The sequence below is a fragment of the Pleurodeles waltl genome, chromosome 5 (assembly GCF_031143425.1).
Source record: "Pleurodeles waltl isolate 20211129_DDA chromosome 5, aPleWal1.hap1.20221129, whole genome shotgun sequence".
Taxonomy (NCBI): domain Eukaryota; kingdom Metazoa; phylum Chordata; class Amphibia; order Caudata; family Salamandridae; genus Pleurodeles; species Pleurodeles waltl.
In genome coordinates this window covers 1,131,781,002-1,131,799,838 of record NC_090444.1, presented here as the reverse complement: position 1 = coordinate 1,131,799,838, position 18,837 = coordinate 1,131,781,002, and the positions used below count along the sequence as shown (strand labels likewise).

At 41.9% G+C, this 18,837-nt stretch overlaps 1 protein-coding gene across 2 annotated transcripts in view; it reads left to right on the top strand.

Annotated features, from left to right (window-relative positions):
- LOC138296313 (zinc finger protein 583-like) overlaps window positions 1-8,108 on the top strand; it is a 136,491-nt gene extending 128,383 nt beyond the window's left edge. The window contains exon 7 of one of the 2 annotated variants that reach the window (XM_069235342.1): window positions 3,648-8,108. In XM_069235342.1, the coding sequence (XP_069091443.1) occupies window positions 3,648-4,198 (551 nt within the window). In that variant the 3' untranslated portion in view covers window positions 4,199-8,108. The remainder of the gene's footprint in view (window positions 1-3,647) is intronic. The other variant, XM_069235341.1, reaches the window with a different exon arrangement.
- The last annotated feature ends 10,729 nt before the right edge of the window (window positions 8,109-18,837 follow it).

Below are 18,837 nucleotides of genomic sequence, written 5' to 3'. Positions count from 1 at the left end.
GAGGTTTGCAAGTCATTCTGGATAATAGAACCTAGTGAAACCAACACAAGTCACACCATCCTGGATTCACCTGGGACCTAGTTTTAAAAAAATGTACAGGTTTGCTAGGTTTCCCTAGGTGCCGGCTGAGCTAGGACCAAAATCCACAGATAGGCACACTGTAAAGAAAATTAAAAAAAATAAAATAAAAGGGTCCGTTTTGGGTGGGAAAATGTCATGTGTCCATGTTACGTTTTGGGACATTTCCTGTCGCATGGACTAGGCCTACCCACACAAGTGCGGTACCATTTTTATCGGGAGACTTGGGGGAATGCTGGGTGGAATGAAGTTTGTGACTCCCCTCAGATTTGAGAAATGTCCATCATAGAAATGTGAGGAAAATGTTTTTTTTCTTTTTTTTTTTAAGTTTTGAAGTTTGCAAGAGATTCTAGGTAACAGAACCTGGTGAGAGCCACACAAGTCACCCCATCCTTGATTTCCCTAGGTGTCTAGTTTTAAAAAATGTACAGGTTTGCTAGGCTAAACTAGAGCCCTAAATCCACAGCTAGGCACATTGGGAAAGAAAAGGTCACTTTTCAGTGGAAAAATGTGCAGTGTCCATGTTGTGTATTGGGCCATTTCCTGTCGCAGGCACTAGGCCTACCCACACAAGTGGGATACCATTTTTGTCGGGAGACTTAAGGGAGCACAGAATAGTAGAACAAGTGTTATTACCCATTGTCTTTCTCTACATGTGTGCCTTCCAAACATAAGTTAGTGTGTAACAAAGAGGTCATTTTGAGAAATGCCCTCTAATTCATATGCTAGTATGGGTATCCCCAAATTCAGAAATGTGCAAATAACTGCTGCTTCTAAACTCCATATCTTGTCCCCCTTTCGGAAATATACATATATCTCCTTGATACCTATTTTTCACTCTTTATATTTTACCAAATTATTTACTGTATGCCCTGTACAAAATGAAAAAAAGTATTGCAAGGTGCAGCTCAGTTATTGGCTCTGGAAACATAGGTTTCTTGGTGAACCCACAAGCCCTATATGTCCTGCAACCAGATGGGCCCAGCGAACACCACTGTATATTGCTTGTGAAAATCTGCCATAGTTAGAAGTTACAGATGAAAAGGTAGACACAAATGGCTGTTTTTTTAACTCCTGATTTCAACTGTTAATATCTATAAGAAAACCTTGAAGGATCAACACAAATTGCCCCTTGTTGAATTTAGAATATTGTCTACTTTTGTTAAATGTGTAGCTTTCCATGATCCACCATTAATTTCACACCCATTTCTACCACTTACTGAACAGAGGTTGAAAGCACAACATTTTTAAAAAAAATGAGCTATGTTCCAGTAAAATATGAAAAGTGTGTTGAAAAATATGTTTTTTTGATTTAAGTCCGCCTGTTCCTGAAAGCTGGAAAGATGGTGATTTTAGCACTGCAAAGCCTTTGTTGATGCCATTTGCAGGGAAAAACAGATGCTTTCTTCTGCATCACTTTTTCACAATTGTCCCCTAAAAAGCTAAATTTAGCTGTTTTTTGGCTAATTTCTCCGACCCATATGAAAACTTTCAAGACTTGCAGGCACAATTGCAACTTGCTTGCACCCAATTCACAAATATTTACAAATCCGGCACACACAGGGACCTTAGCAATAGGAGCTTCTGCAGCAGCCCAAGTTCAGTCCACTTGAGGCCCAGTTGATGATAGGTGCTTTAGGCACTGGAGGCATCTCTGAGATGTACCGTTCACTTATAAATAAAGCGCCTGACAGGTTCTGAACCCTGAGACTGAATTGGGAGGGATGGTTGGGAGCTCTGGAGGAGGTTGACTGGAGTTGAGGTGCGAATGTCCCCATGTGAAATCACATTATTCACTAGGCTCTGGCTTATTCAGCTGCATAACCTGCTGCATAACCTGCACATAACTTAACTCAAAACTCAACACTTGTGGCACACCGGCAAGCTTCCTGAGCCTACTTGTTTTCGGCACGCACACCTGGAAGCAGATTTCTGCCCAGTCACCACAAAATACTCGGGCAGTATTTCTCCATCCCTCAGCAGAATGTTTGGCAGACATATTGAGTTGACCTGTAAGTGGCACTGCTAGGTTTAATGGGTCCGAGAGGGAAGCTCAGGTTGGGGGAATGGGGCTAGCAACTGTCCTGGCCAAGAGAAACTTTGCTGGAGAGAACTCCTCTAATCTTCCTACATTACCAGGTTGGAGGAGGGCAAGGAACCAGTGCTCACAACCAGAGAAACCTATTTACAAGATCAGAGGCTGCCCCAAGAAGCATGCCAGTGTGTGGGGCGAGTGGTGAGAATTTTGTGGACTGTAGTCAGGGGATGATTTGGTTGGGTGACAGGATATTCAGCAATGTGGGATGGGCAACAGGTGTGGGGGGAGAGCGTGGCGGCTGTCAGATTGAGTTTGTGTGTACATGTCTGTTTGCATACAAAAGCAATAAATGTGGCTATATATAAAAAAAGAAACAGTGCTGCAATTCTGTGTAGCCTGTTGCCCATTATTCTTCCATAAGGAAAGCAAACAAGGTTGTAAGGTCTGCACTGGCACTGATTGTCATCAAGTATACAGATAGTCAGCTTTAGGGATTCTTGGTGGGTGGGCTGTCTCCTTTAGTACTACAGAGAATCCCTTTGCCAACCTTTCTGCCAGTTGTCCTGTATAGTTCTTGTGCAAATGAAGAGCTTACCACTATAAATGAGTAACTCACTTCTGATTTAGCAAAGGTAGATCACGTGGGAGAAAAACGTAATTGTATCACTCGTCCACATTTTTGTAGGCCTGTTCTCCAATGTGCAATAGAACGTTGCATTTTCTTTGTAGTACTGTCATACTAAACATTATCTTTAGTTTATATATTACTGTTTATGGCATGGGAGTAAAAGTAGATATGGCCCAACAACACATGTATTTAGGAAAACTGTACTATCTTTTATTACTGCAGTGTGAAAATAAAATTTTAGTTTATTACCAGACTACAGCAGAATAAACATAAGAAAAACACTCTTTGGTACCTCACAGAGCGCATGTGCCAATTACTTTACACGGGGTAACATCCCTCCTAAAGATAAGGAGACATCTTAAATGTGATCTCAACTTACAGCACAAATTTAACCATTTAAATCTTGGTTTTGGTTAAATACATTTGGTTAAACCAAATATACATGACAATGCCATGACATAAGCAAATGCACAGTGTATAGTATGCTATTTTTTCACCAACGCTGAGGGAGAAGATGGCTATCATGAACTACACAAGGCTTCGTCTCTTGTGAGCCCCTCCCCACACTCATCAAAGGTAATAAATAGCATCTTACACTCTGTACATCTTCGTAAGTACTATATTCATTATGCTTTGTTTACGTGTTAAAATGTCCCTCCTGCCCCTTACCTGAATCTGTTTCCTTTTCTACTGAAAAGACTCACTTGGTTGTCCAGTGTTATAGAGTTTCAACCTTTTTTTAATGCTGTTTCCTATTTATAAACATTTTATTTACTTGTTGGCTTGGAAAAATTTACAACTGTTTTTTAATACTTGCATTAAGTGTACTATGGAATATTAAGCGAAGTAGTGTTTTAAAATACCCAGAGAGCTAACACAGGTAATCTAATTTTTCTCCCTAAGCCGGTGGTATGATGATCCGGAATGTGAGCAATGAAGACTCTATGCATTGTGTTGAAACAAAAGCACCAGGCAAAGATTCGTTGGAAAAAGAGAAAGTTACGGTGTTCGAGATTTCGCACAAAGGAACATACTCAAGCAGCCCACTATTTTCAGAAATGAATGAGAATCTTACAAAGATTAACATTCAAAGTGAAAGCAGTTTCAGTAAAGCATTAAAGTTGAAAAGCAATCAGGAATCTTCCAAAAGTAGAAGGAAAACCAATCTTATGAAGTACCAGCGGACAAGAACAGGTCCTCGGTCTTATCAGTGTACTGAATGTGGTAAAGCTTTTACTTGTACGACCCACCTAGTTCGGCATCAAACAAAACATACAGGAGAAAAACCTTATCAATGTGATGAGTGTGAGAAGAGCTTTACTCAGAAGGGAAGTCTTACTATTCATCAAAGAATACATTCAGGAGAAACGCCTTATCCATGTTTGGAATGTGGAACGAGCTTCAGAGAGAAGAAACATCTTGTAGGACACATTAAAAAATTCCACACGTCATGATGTGCATAGTCCGGAAGCATGGCAAAACTAACACATCAAAGTTAAATTCACCTGCCATTCTGTTGTAAGTATTAAAATATATTGCTTGACCCTGCTGAGGCTCAGAAATAAGGTTCCTGAGATCCTTGTGCGCATGCAGAAAACATAACCCTAAACAGCAGCTTAAACCATCAAAGGCGCCTGACTGATCTTATAAATATGATAAAAATATTAATTTGAAGGGACATATTTTATACTTTATAGACAATGCCTAGCGCCTTTCTTGCTTTTACAGAACTAAGAACAAAATCGAAGCACATGCACAAAAGTAGAAATACTGGAACAGCACCTGGAAAAAGTGTGTGAATAGAATCCTAGCATAATGATTTAAGAAAAGAGCTTTTGAATATAAATGTTTAGGTAAAGTTCACAGAGTGTAAACTGAAACTTTTAATAAGCCCTAAACTATGTGGAGTGTTTTTAAGGTTTTGCAACAAGTGAGGTGGTTCATGATTTTTGCAAACTCTGAGTGTGCATGTTTGAAGTAAATTACAACCTGTAAATCCACAAAGACACCACAAAACTTTACAAACATTGACTCCAAGGGCCTCATTGAGAGGCTGGTGGTGGTTGCAGTCGGACAGCCGCACTCCAGGTGGTCCATCTGCCACATTCCAACCGCCAGGGGACCACCATCTGTACCCAGTGTGCTGACGGTGGTCGGATTCGTAGTCAGCCACAGCGGCCCTGAGTTCAGCTCCGCTGTGCTGATCACAAGTCCCCTTTCTGCCAGCCTTTTCATGGTGGTATAACTGCCATGAAAAGACTGGTGGAGAGGAAGTGATGGGGGATGCAGGGGGGCCCTCCACTGCCCACGATCATGTCTATGTGGTGCATGGGCCCCTCTGTCCAGCACCCTTGGAATAGGACTTTGTTGTTTTTCCACAGATGCTGGAGCTTTTCAGAGGAACATTCTGTGCGCATTCTGAGGGTGCTGCTGTGCTAAGTATTGGCCTCGCCAGTACCGTAGCACTGTTCCTGCCGGGCTGACCGGCGGGAATGTCCTAATCCAATGTTCCGCCAGTCAGCCCAGTGGGAACATCGTAATACGGCTGGGGGTGAAGCCACCGAGTATATGGCAGTCTCATCCCCGTGAGTGGAACGGTCAGCTTATCAGACCGCCAAACTTGTAATGAGGGCCTAAATGTAGGAAATCTAAGAGAAAATACTTATCAGACTGGATACAGGGAGAAGGTAATACTGTTCATAAATTAGGACCTGGAGTCATGTACCAATGAAGTCCATATTCATATTTAAACTACTTTAATCCCTGCCAAAACTGGCCTAAAATATCCAGGAATTTAACAAATATTTATTTATCCCCTATAAGATCATGCATACTGCACAAAAACACACTACCTGAAATCCATACTTGTAATAGACATATACTATAACATTTTCAACCGGTTAACTATGTTCATGCTCTCCTTTGCACAAAATGGCAATGATGAAGGGTCCTGTGGATTAACAGTGTGTACATGCAGAATGAAACCTTCGCTCAGAGCTTCCAGTAGCACCACAATCTCAGCAGAAACTGCACTACATCAATTATGTAGCAAGCAAAAGGCATTTTATAGAATTGTAATTAGCCATATGACAAAGTATTCCTCAACTCACCTCAGTGATGAGCTGATACACGTATAATTTTCTCTACCTCAACAGAGTTTATTAGCAATCCTAACACAGTGATGTGCACAACACAGCATCAAAGCTAACTAGATTAAAAAGGGCTGCCATCTCAATAGCATAAACTGTTCATCACACCAGGGTGGATATAATAACCTTTTTGAACCAGTTAGCACTCACATCTGCACAACACTGCATTAGTGCTAGATAATTAGCCTTAATGTGATGCTACATGGTGAGTTAATAATGTATTTTAAGGAAAGTCTGATCGTGCTAGGTGATGGAAAAACACCTACACCTGTGAAATTAAATAAATGGAAAATTCCTAAGGTATCATTAATATTATTAACTTTTGTATTGCACATAGCTGCCAGCAGTTGGTTTCCCAATCCAAAAAGGGATTTTTGTCATCTGTCTTGAAAAAAAATTGTCTCCCTGAAGGACAAATATGAACTGCTGGTCAAATAACTGCAGCCGGCCAGTCCCACTAAGCTTTAGGGGTTTTTGCTTGAATAGGGTCTAAGTTCCAAAACAGAAAGGGACTTTGTTGTTTTTCCACAGATGCAGAAGGTTTTCAGGGGAACAAATATGAAATTCATTCTGTCGCCATGGAACTCCAAGTCATGTACTTTTCATGGTAGGCGCCCTTGGCTCTAAAGCAAAAGATTTCAAAATTCCCAGACTTTTTCCTGGTGTCCAGGCAACCACAAGAATACACTGCTGTGCTCCCCATGACCTCAGGGATACCTAGAGACGTTTCCAATGACGGAGGGCACATACAAAGCCCAGTCCAGTTTCCGGTTGCGACTGGTCAGCTGGGAATTGGTGGGAAAAGGCCTCTTGCAACTTTTTGTGCCTGTAGTCACACAGGCCAACAGATCCTTTGAGTCCACATCTTTTTTCTGGGTACAAAGTGGATCAGGTCCAGTCCATCAGAGCTCCTCACAGGTCACAGAGAGCAGGTCCAGTCCTCTTCTGTTCTTCCACATGTCCAGAAAGAGTTCTGAAGAGGTCTGGGTGAAGGTCCTGCTTTGTAGGGTTCACAAGTCTGTGTGTGGGGGAACCTCCGGGGCACTCCTTAACCAATGGGGTAAATGTACCTGAGGGTAGTCCTACACACTTTTTAAATAGTTCCTGTTCGTCTTACTGCAAACTATTTCACAGTGCCCCTCATTAAAATAATCCAAGTTGGGGAAACCTGTGTCCCCTTGTGCAAAGTGTTTGTGCCCTCCCAAAGGTGTGGCTAGGGTAATGAGCAGTCCTCTCCTCTGTGGTCACTCAAAAATGGTTCTGCAGCTAGCTTTCCTCCCACTGGGTTTGGTGCCAGTCTGGCTAGGGGGGACAAACCTTAGGACGTTCCAAGTGTCACTTAACATTTACTTGTGAAAAGGAAGGCCTCTAAGTAAGTAAAATAGGTTCCTGGGCCCACCCCAACTGATCTTTGTCCCCGTGGAAGAAAACACCTCCTCACTCTCAAGTCATTGTCTCTTCTCTGGGAGCAGTGTTCACACCAAATTCAGGCAATGCGTCACCTGTGCAGTTACTGGAAAGCTAATACAAATTAGCTACCAGCACGTTTAGGTAGGGTAATGGTAATTTTCTAAAAAGTTACACTTCCCATACATTTAATAAATATCCAACTATGCTATTACATTGAATTCATATGACATCTTTGATTGAGTCTGTAGCTGGTAAAGGTGAAATGTTATAGCTTAAAGTGTATAATTTATACTTGAGTTTTCTTATGTACCAGATACTGCTGGACCAGTGAAAATGTAGTTTTAGGTAAGTGCAGTGGGCAAATATGCTCTTTCTGATATAACACATGTTCCACTCTTAAATATTATGCACCCTACTTGTGGGCAGCAATGTGTGCATAGGGTTGATTTATTTAATATTTAAAACCAGGTTTTCCTACCTGCCAAAAGGAAAAGAGTGATTTTGATAGATCTGTGTAGCAGGGTTCAAGCTGCTGTTGTCAGGCTACACAGGACAGGCCTGAAGCCAGGTTTTCACTGCCACTGTAGTAGACAACACAATAGGTGCTGAAGTCCACAATTGGCATTTAACTTCCCTTGCTCTGGGAGTATTTCAGCACCATATACTATGGCTTTAGAACAATTTTGAATGTGTCTATCATGATTTAAGCCAATTTCTACATGTTTTAGGAGTCAGAGCACATACACTGAGCATTGAATAACAATGCCCTAGTGTTAGAGTTCATGAATACCAGCAAATAAGTCCCAAAACAAAAATGAAAAACTGGAAGGGAACCACCCAAAAATGTATCACTTTCCAACACTAACCAAAATTAATGACCCAAGACAACATTGCCTCTAAACAGTTAAACCCCAGAACGATGTGTAAAACGCATACAGCTTTTACCCTTAAAAGTTTGTTACGCTATAGCCAGTGCTTAATATGTGCCATTATTTGCCAGTACTTCATCTGCACTTATTTCTTAACATTGACACATATATATATATATATATATATCAAGCAACCTGCAACCTGGCACTGTTCGTTTATTTTTAAGAAACCACATCCAGACAGGCTTTAACAGTTCAGTTTACATTAAAATAATAACAATAAAGTAGTCCATGACATTTTTATTGCTTTGAGTGACCTTGAATAGTCCACATTTATAGGAGCGTGATGATTTGTAAGTGGTGCTCGTACTGGCATTTCACAGTTGGCAGGGCTGGCAGGAACAGGAGTGATGCAGACTGCTGTGGCATCCTGAGAAATATCTTGGGCTTTGACACTTATGTGTTTTTTACATACTAATCACTGAGCTGTACAAGTAGTAATACACAAAATAGTTGATCAACTTGATTGGACTTTCAATGAGACAATAACAAACCACTTGCTTTTCATTAGGGAGACAGTTCATGTTACTATCCGAGATGCACAACTCCAGTCATGAACATTCCATTGAAATGCTTTACTGCTGCTGCCTTTCTAGGGCTAACTACCACTTTGTATCTTCCCTCCTGACCCTACTTCCCTTTGAAACTAAATCATGATATAAAAATGATCATGCATAATAATATGTTTTCTGCTATTTGCAGATACACATACAATAAGGAGGTGTCAAGTAATATCTCATGTAACGTGATGAGGCAGTACAGGTGTCTTCCATTACATAACTGTAAAGTATAGTCTCAAGGAACCCAGGAGCAATGGTGGAAAATACAGTACTTAATGTCCGCTCATTTTCCTACTTTCTGTAACGCTTATAAAACCTGTTTGGGCCCGATGTCAAGCTTACTATAAAATATAGCAAATGTGGACAGTGAAACATAAATAGTACCTTCTAGTTACTATGGGAAACCCCCCACTCTAAAAAAAATGTTGGGAGCATGTGCAATTATGAGCAGGATTCATTTTGAGAAATGTTTGTAATGCTCCAGAGAGATTTGGGATCATATTTATACTCTGATTGCACCGAATTAGCATCATTCTTTTTTACTCTAATTCAGTGCAAAACTAACTCCATATTTATACTTTGGCGCCACACCCGTCTAGCACCAAAGTTATGGAGTTAGTAATTTTTTTGACGTGGAAACCTACCTTGCCTTAATGAGATGCAAGGTAGGCGTTCCCGTGCAAAAAAATTCTCTATGGCCTTAACGTCATATTTATACTCCTGTGCAAAAAAATGGTGCACGGGAGGGAGGAGGGGTCAAAAAATGGTGCAAAGCTTGCTTTGCACCGTTTTTTAACCCCTTGGTCAGGGCAGGCGTTAGGGGACATGTGGCCCTATTTCTATGGTGGAACACCATGGAATAAGCCCACAGGTGCCCTCCCCAGGCCCCAGGGGCACCCACACCAGAGGGACCGATGAGGATGGGGGACCCCATCTGAGGCAAGCACAGGTAAGTATTTTATCTTATTTTTAAAGTGCCATAGTGTGCCCTGAAGTGGGCCCCCTACATGGCACAGGGTGCAATGGCCATGCCCAGGGGACCCTGGTCCCCTGTGCTGGCCATTGAGGTGGTGGGCATGACTCCTGTCTTTTCTAAGGCAGGAGTCATGTGGTATGGATGGTTTTGCGTCGGAAATTACTCTAGGCAGGTTAGTCATTTCTGTTACTCTAACTTGTCTAATGTCATTTTTGGGTGCAAAACCCCCTTCTCCCTTACCGCCAGCCCCACCCGACTTTTTTTTTTTTTTTTTTACACTAGCCCACCCTTTGCACCGGCTTGCACCATTCCATAAATATAGTGCCCGACTGGTGCACAGAAATGGTGCGAGCTGGTGCTAAATTTTTTGGTGCAAAACGGTGTTACTGCAGTTTTGCCCAAAAAAGTATAAATCGGGGCCAAAATGTCTAGTAACCTGATTACCTGACTTTTTTTCCCCTTGCCGGAGCCTTGCTATAAAGTTTATACTATGCTTGTCTCCTTGGCTTTTCCAACTCTGGTTTCTCATATGTGCTCTGCATGGCTCCCCACTTTGTGCCCATTTTGTGCTCTTTTATGTAATGCAAAATGATGAGGAGAAAAAACATAATTTCTTCCCTGTTCACTGTGTGGTGCCCCCTAGGTAAGAGTAGAGACTGGGGCCTAGTTATGGCTGCTAGTGCTGACAAACTCAAGACATCGTCCATTCTCCTCATATCCCCTTCCAAATTCAGGGCCAGATTTAATAGAAAATGACGGTGTGTGCCGCTGTGCCAAATTTGGCAGAGTTGTGCACCGTCATTTTCAAAACCCATAGATGCGCAGTATTTACTAGAATACGGCGCACTCCTGTATTTCCCCCTGCGTAAGTGCTAAATTTGCTGCTGTGCGCCCACGCAGCCACCCTTGCACAATAGTGCAACGAAGGCTGCGTTAACGGGGAGATTGTTTTTGTGCAGGAAGGAACACGTTCCTGCACAAAAACAATCTTAAGTGTTGATTTGCTCTTTCTATGTGTGCTGCAAAATGCAGCACACATAGAAAGAGCAAAAATAGGGAGAAATGAAAGCATTTTTCCTCATTGTGCCACTCTAATGCCACCCCTGCCTCAGGTCTACGAAAACTCATAAATCTGAGGCAGCATCAAAATGCAGTCGGTGTTTCCTGTGACACACCCACAGCAATACCCATTGCACACCCCTTCCACACAAAGTGCTGCATGTAAAGGGGCCGTATTTACAAAAGTGGCGCTAAGCCACAAATAGTGGCTTAACCCCTCCTTGTAAATACAGAGCAGGGCATAGCGCCACCATAGCATCACAAAAAGTGATGCTACGGTGCCGCTAGGAGCTATTAAATGGGACCTCAGTCTTTCCATTGCCAGAAATATCAGCAATCTGCATGAACTCATGTTTCCTGCAGCATTCATTCCCTCTTCAGATTTGTATAAAAAGTGTTAGCAGAAAGACCACATGATTCAGTGTCTAACCATTTTCTTTCCTGTTATACAATTTACAGAACTATTTTAGGCACCATTTCAAATTAGGTAGATTTGTTCTGGTTCTCTTTCCAACCCCACCTCAAGTTACTGTTTCCAGAAGCATCAGTAACTGGGCGGACATAAATACTCCAGATTAAGGGACTTTAGGGAAAATAATTCAAAATCTTCACCAATTCATAAATGTTTCTTCTCAGTGTTTTACCTGGAAATGTTAACTTCTTTCTGTGGCTGAGATCTCTGGGTGGAACACCACAAATTCAGTGAAGGAGGTAACTTCAGTTAACCAACCCCTTCAAAATTGACGGGCCACTTTGAGTGAGGGTGTTAGTCTTAAACATTTCCCAATGCTAACTGTCCTTTATGAACTAAGGCCAGGTCTATACACCTGAATCCTTTTTTACTCCTTTGTTTTTCCAGATGCAAATAAGGTCCTCCAGGATGAGCCCTAGGTGATTGCTTACCTAGCAATTCAGCCTGGAAAAAAGGAGGAAAAGGTTTGTCTCCAAGCTCCTCTATTGATTGTCTCAGTCCAATATTTTTACACTCTTCAAAGCATTTTGTGCAAGTAGGCACTTTTAATAAAGATTGGAAAGGTTTTAAAAAAATCTTTCTAGGATGTTGGCAAATACTGGAACATGAACAAGCATACAAAAGCAAACTAAAATACAGAGAAACAATAAAAAATACTTCAGCCTTTTCAAAATAACACTGGAAAGTGTGTTAACCTCATGCTAAACATTAAAGTAATTGAATTAAATTGTTACTCAATTTTCTCATAGTCTAAGGAAATTACACCACTGAATATGATTAGCAAAAATGTATGACCTTTAATAGTGAGTGCAGCAACATTGTTTGCTGTTTTTAACTGTAGCAAAAGAGTGACACTATTCCAACTTTCTGATACTTGATTTATCAACCTATACAGATATATCTTTCGGCTAAATTAACTTCCTTATCTTACAAAAGTAAAAGAATGACCAAATGTTTTATTCCACCCACACAGCTTATAAAAAATCAGGAGAGGCAACTCCCTCTTGGCCTACAGCGAAAAGAGGTTTCTTCAGTGTGTCAGTACTCAGTTCTACAAAAGGCAAATTATCAAGATTAGAACATCTGGTGTCCTGTCTTTGGTTGTTGAAGAAGTCAGTGCCTTATTTATGGTAGATACTGTATTTTCAGTAGTGTGACAAGATTTAGATATCATTGCATTCCATTTTCTATAATCAAGTTACTTGCTTTATACACTTCAGTACACAGTGGTAGCAAGGTTAAGCTGTCAAGTCCTAAGCCAGAAGGTGCTAGATGGTAAAGGGACCCAAGTAAGTACACTCTACAGTTTCAATATCCATTCTGCTGTATTCTGTGTAAAGTTTTTAAAGTCTTTAATTACATATATGGTAGTTAAAATAGAAATGTACACGAAAAAAGATCCTGTAATGTTCTTGAGCGGAGTTACTAATATCCAGAATACTGTTACGTCACTCAGTGCAGTAAGGCAGTATACACTCCCATTAACATTTGGCTCTAAGGCCTGTGTTTGTCTTTGGGAATTTTCAGGTGGCCCTGGCATTGTGAGATATCTGGATTACTATTGTGTTATTTTTACAGATCAATGAGGCGTTCCATTGGTACACCAATGTTTCAGGGACTCTTATTCTAAAACTTGCAAGTTGCCAAGATTAATAAAACTAATCCATGGTTCTAGAATCATGGTGACCATCCACAACCAACCAGACACTGAGTGAACTGGGCAAAACCTTGGTTTCTTTCTGATGCTGCATACTTGAACATGAAGGATCCTCATAGGTCTGTGATAGTCAGGGACGATGGGAGCTCACCGCACTGTCAGGTTCAGAAACCTTTTGTACTGTACCCAAACCTCTGGACACATAGGTTTTTCTTTGTCTGCTAGACCAAATGGTCATTGAGGATCCTGAGCACCTCACTACTTCAAGATAAACTCCACCTCAGTCAGCTATGCCTTTCTGTTAACTGCTGGTAAGTGGCCTGCTATTCTCTTCAGAGTAGACTGAACAGCAGGAAGCCAAAAGAAAACATAAGTAACTTACCTTTAACATGAATACTCTATCAGTGCACCTTCCCATCTTTTTCTAGGGTGGTGACAAGGCTAAGGTAGCAGCTGATATCATTTCATCAATATCATTTGTGTATACTGAGTCATATCTTAGAAGCACTAGAAGAAGAGAAGAGAAAGCTCAGGTACTGCAGCAGGAAGAACTGGTTTAACTTGAGAGAAAATGTAGATCCCACCCAGCGCACCAGAGGTACAGAGATTTATAGCAAATTCCAAAGAACAATGTAAATTCAGCTTATCAGATCCACAGTAGTAGAAGAGGACAACAGCCTGAAAAAGCACGATCTTGTATGACATTATATCCTCTATGAAGTCTATTTACCCATAACAAAGCCCCAGTCTTTGAACATGCATGAACAATCCACACACATTATACATCAAGGTATCGGGGTAGTATGATGATCTAAATTATGAGAAATAGGTCCGATTTTACAGCAAAGAGGATGATATACCTCCTTCCCTCCAAGAACACAGGTAAAAAGGTTGGCTTCTCAGAGGCTATAATAGAGTGCCACAAACTGTCATTCACCTGATAGCCTGGATTGGGGGAGCATTTGCCCCCCTCAGCTGTGATTGGGAGCACACTTTGTGTATACTCCCTGGGCAGAAACCTAGACTCTGCAGTCCATGTCGCATACACATGGGGTGCCTATTAGATTGTCAACTACTTGAGGAAAAAATTAGGGCATACCCAAAAAATTTTGAAACGGGGCAAAACAATTTCCCAGAGCCTTAAGAGAACCTTGATCCATACAGCAAGGCTTTTAAGAATTAAGAGATTCTGTTACTGCATCAATTGCATTCTGTAATGTGTGGTTAGGTAACAATACCACAGTTTATATCAGTGTTGTCAAACCTTGTTGATGCATTTGTTTCTTTTGCTTGACATACAGGGTCTGGTGCGAAATGCATTTCTGCACACATTTTATTCAGTATAAAACTTGTGAAGACTGGCGGTAGGCTGATTCTTCCTTCATGCTACTGAATTAGTTCAGAAAACAGAGACATATTGCATTATGGACAAGTAGGATGAAATGCAGTTCCATCAGCTTATCAGGACAAGCCTTGCACAATCAGTAAAGTACACAAGTAAATGGTTTAAATAACATGGGGAAAAGTCATAGTAAAGTGACTAATCAAATCTTTGCTAATTATAAGTGTTGCTAAATATCCTGCAATGAATCTCTTGCAGATTCATAGATGCATCAAAGGTTGAAGCAGACTCACTGTTATTCTGCCAATAATGTGCTGTATCTGAGGCAGGGATTATTGGCAGAGAATGCCTAAAACTAAGTATATTGGCTTTTGGCTTCAATGAAAAAGAGAGTGGGGATGCTAAACAACCTGGCAGCTCAGAGAGATTATGGAGAAACAATTCCACTTAGAGTATGATCTACTGGTGTCCGAAAATCGAACACATTTATGAGTTGTTTGTTTAAGTTCTAAGTTTAAACAACATTTTGCTAATTGAAAAAACTGTGAATGTAATGTCAATCACGAAATGTTGTTAATTGGTTAAATTAGATTCTAATACAGAGCAAACCCTGCATGTCATTTTCTAAACAAATTTGTTCTGTGTATCTTATGAGAAAACACTAAAAAGATATTGGAGATTTAATTCCTTGCCGAAAAGAAGACGACTCTGATCTTTTTCTGTTTGTATGAATAGCACATGATGCCACTCTGTCCTTGTTTAGGTATGCCCACATGATGTGATGTTAGACTACTGTGCCATTTATTTATGTCTTTGTTAAACATTAATAAAAATATTTTGAAACAATAAAGTGAGTGGGATTCATTACATATAATTAACATCTAGTACATTTATCAAAATACTCATTTGTAACAAATACTTGTTTTAACTAGTAAATGTAAACACTTTTTTGGAGATTTCTGTTTTTTCACATTTTTTTTTTTTTCAGCCTCTCTGAGTTGGAACTGTTCATGACTCCTTTTGTTGAACCACTAACATCCTTCTTGACAGATTCTTCTTCCAATTTGTAAACATATTTCCTTTCTTCCCTGTGTTCCTCTTTGTAGGATTACAGTAAAAAAAGGTTTTTACATTTCAGTCAACCCTTGAAAGACAAACTAAAAAAAATGCAGTAATGATTTTTAGTTGTGGAGTCACCACAGAACTTTCTGTTTGCATGATTCAGTAAATTAATATTAACTAATTGTGAGCACTACTTTCATGTTAGCTAGTGATTCACAAGCCTGACGGGGGATCATTGAAGTCTTGTGTGAATATATTGCATCAGATAAGAATGGCAAGTAAATAACACAAGCTCTTGAATATTGGGAAATACTTCATTTTGCATAGTTTGTTCTCAATGTTGCAAACTCTGTCGCCATCCTCACTTAACCTCAACATATATGAGAATCATTTTTCCATTTCTTAGGAAGAGGATTTTAGATAAAAAAAGAAACAAATGTTACAGTAAGGCCAATTTGTACTCTGTTATTTTCTAGATATGAGAGCCAACCATATTGTTGATATGTGGCAAAAGTGTAATCTCCTATTAACCCTGACAAAATCTATTAAATTAGGATCCTTCGACTGAAGTCTTTAATAATTTGAGCTCCTTGCGCTGAAGCGGTATACATATTGCCGTTCACCTAAAAAAATATGAAAACACTAAGGGCTATATTTAGGACCCGGTATGCATCATGTGTGCATCATACAATGTGGTACATGTTAAAATTGTATATGGCTGACTTCAGTAAACATCAGGGCCACCTGAGTTTGAACTGCAGTTAGAGAACCAATGTATCATTCTCAAACTTCATTCAGAATAATAGACAAAAACAGAAAAAACAAGCAAACAAAGATAGAAACAAGGTATCAAAGTGGTAGACAGTGCACATTCCGAGGGTGCTGGTCGGCCCTCTCTGTGCTGCAAGATAGCACTCCTCTAAGGGAGCTGAGTGCTATCTCTGATAGAGATCAAATTTAACTGATAAATTAGTGGCATAGAAGTTAGCATATGGTGACTTACACAACTGCACGTCATAAACACATTGTCAAGCACTCACAACTGACACTGGCCAGGGACTCATCACACATACAACACAATGTACAACCAACTGGGAATGAACACACACAATTACACCATCATGCAACTTAAGCAATTGACACACACATCACACACACACAGCACATCATACCTATCATACCATTCACAATACACGCACACTCACAGCACACAAAGCCACACACTATAACAACAAACATATGTCAACACAAACATGACACAACATCATGACAAGAACATGTCTGCAATATACACATGCCCAACATACAACACACCCTTTCCCTGAGGGACAAAAGCACAGCACACACCCTCACATACTACACAAACAACACAGGAAGCACAAGCACCACACACACACAAACATTGGGACACAACCAATGTCAGACAGCAACAACTCAAACATAGGAAAGGAAATGCAGGACAAAGATGTAACCACAAAACCAACAACTGGTTGGTCATGGTATATTTTGGAAAAAAAGATAAAAGTAGAAGGCCATTGGCCAGTGCATATTTGCAAATGTCTTTTTCACCAAAGGCTGTATGCCCCAACTTGACTCGTGACAGTCATGTAACCGCCACAGATAGGGGCATCAAGGGATCAGGCAGGTACCTCAGGGACTCTTGGGGGTGATGGGGGAGGGGGAGTTTGGGCTTAGGTTAGGGAAAGGTGGGTTGCTTTTGGCTTGGGGGTGCGTTGCATCTTCTTGGGAGGAGTCAACATCCTGATGGGGGAGGGGCATGGGTACTGGCAGGGGAGTAGGTGAGGTTTTGGAGGTGGAAGGGATGCTCTTGGGGAGCGAGACGGGGGTGTCTTTTAGGGGGTGTCACAAGGGAAATAGTAGGGAAAAGGTTAAACTCTGAGAGGAATGCTTCTTTACGTACACAGGACGGCCATAACAAAAGGGTTTGGGTGTGGAGGGTGAGGGAGTGGTTGTAAGAGATATTGGCCCTCATTACAACCCTGGCGGTCGGTGTTAAAGCGGCGGTAATACTGCCAACAGGCAGGCGGAAAAAAAATGGGATTACAACCAAGGCAGAAACCGCCAACACTTTAACACTCTGACCGCCACGGCGGTATAAACAAAGAGCGTGGCGGACACTGCCAATAGACTGGCGGGAGACAATGTACCACCCACCCTATCACAACACGGCTATCCTCCACCTTTTCTGGGGTGGAACCAACGCAAATAAAAACACGGCGGAAACAGTACACAGAAGGGAAAACACTCAACTTTCCACACCCCATGAGGAACCAGGACGCCATGGAGCCCGAATTGCAGATCCTGCCAGCAATGGTCTTCCTGCTCCTCTATCGGGAGCTCCAACGACGGCGGTGACTACCACGGTGAGTACTGCACCTACAACACAGGGGAGGGGGGAGGGAAAAGAGAGTGGCACACACATGCAACACCCCCACCCTCACCCACAACACCATACACACAAATACATGCTGCAACATTACATATACACCCCCCCACCCCCCCTTGAATAACGCAAGGACAAAAGGAAATGATTGTCACGATTGTAGTCAATAAAAATCCATTAGTCAAAAGTCAAAATCCAGTATATACAATTATGTACACCAACTACACAAGTCCGGATAGTGCACCAATCATTGTCCGTGGACCACTGGGCCCAAAATGCATGGGCGAGGCCCACACATGATACCGGACTCCCAACGGAGAGAACACTGGAGGGGCATCATATAGAAAATATACAAGCACCTCGGGGGGCACCTCAGCCTGATGAACGCACGACGCCACTGCTCCACGAGGGGGCTCCATGCCCATTGATGTATCCTGGGGAGTGCAATGCCACAGTCTCTCAAGTCTTTTCAGTGGAGGGTTTGCCCACTGCTTTATCCTGGGGAGTGCAAAGCAACAGTCTCTAACGTGGATAACAGTCGCCACTGGTTCTGGGGGGGGGGGGGGGGCTTTGGGCCCAGATTGCTTCATCCTGCCAAGGACTGAGATAGTGGATGCCTGTCTCTACTGGTTCTGGAGGGGGCCAGGTGCCCATAGTGCTCCACGTGCAGTGTGGCTGGTACAATTCCCTCACCTGAGTGTGTGTGCCACGAAATTGCCAAGGTACAGGTAGCATGATACGCCATGGAGGCAGTGAGATACCCCACACTGCTGCAGCTTTGCATTCCATATGCAGGTGACAACTGTGATGACAGTGATGCTTCATGGAAGCTGCCCAGGGTCCTGGAACTCACCACCAGCCTCGGACGACTGACCACTGGGGATGGTAGCCATGTCTGCGGTGGTGCCACTGGCTGAGGATGTCGCGGGGCCGCTGGCAGTGCTTGTGGCAGTTGCAGTCGCGGCGGTGCTGGCTGCGGGGTCTGTGGCGGCAGTGCTGGCTGCGAGGTCTGACGGCGGTGCTGGCTGCGGGGTCTGTGGCGGCGGTGCTGGCGGCGGGATCTGTGGCGGTGC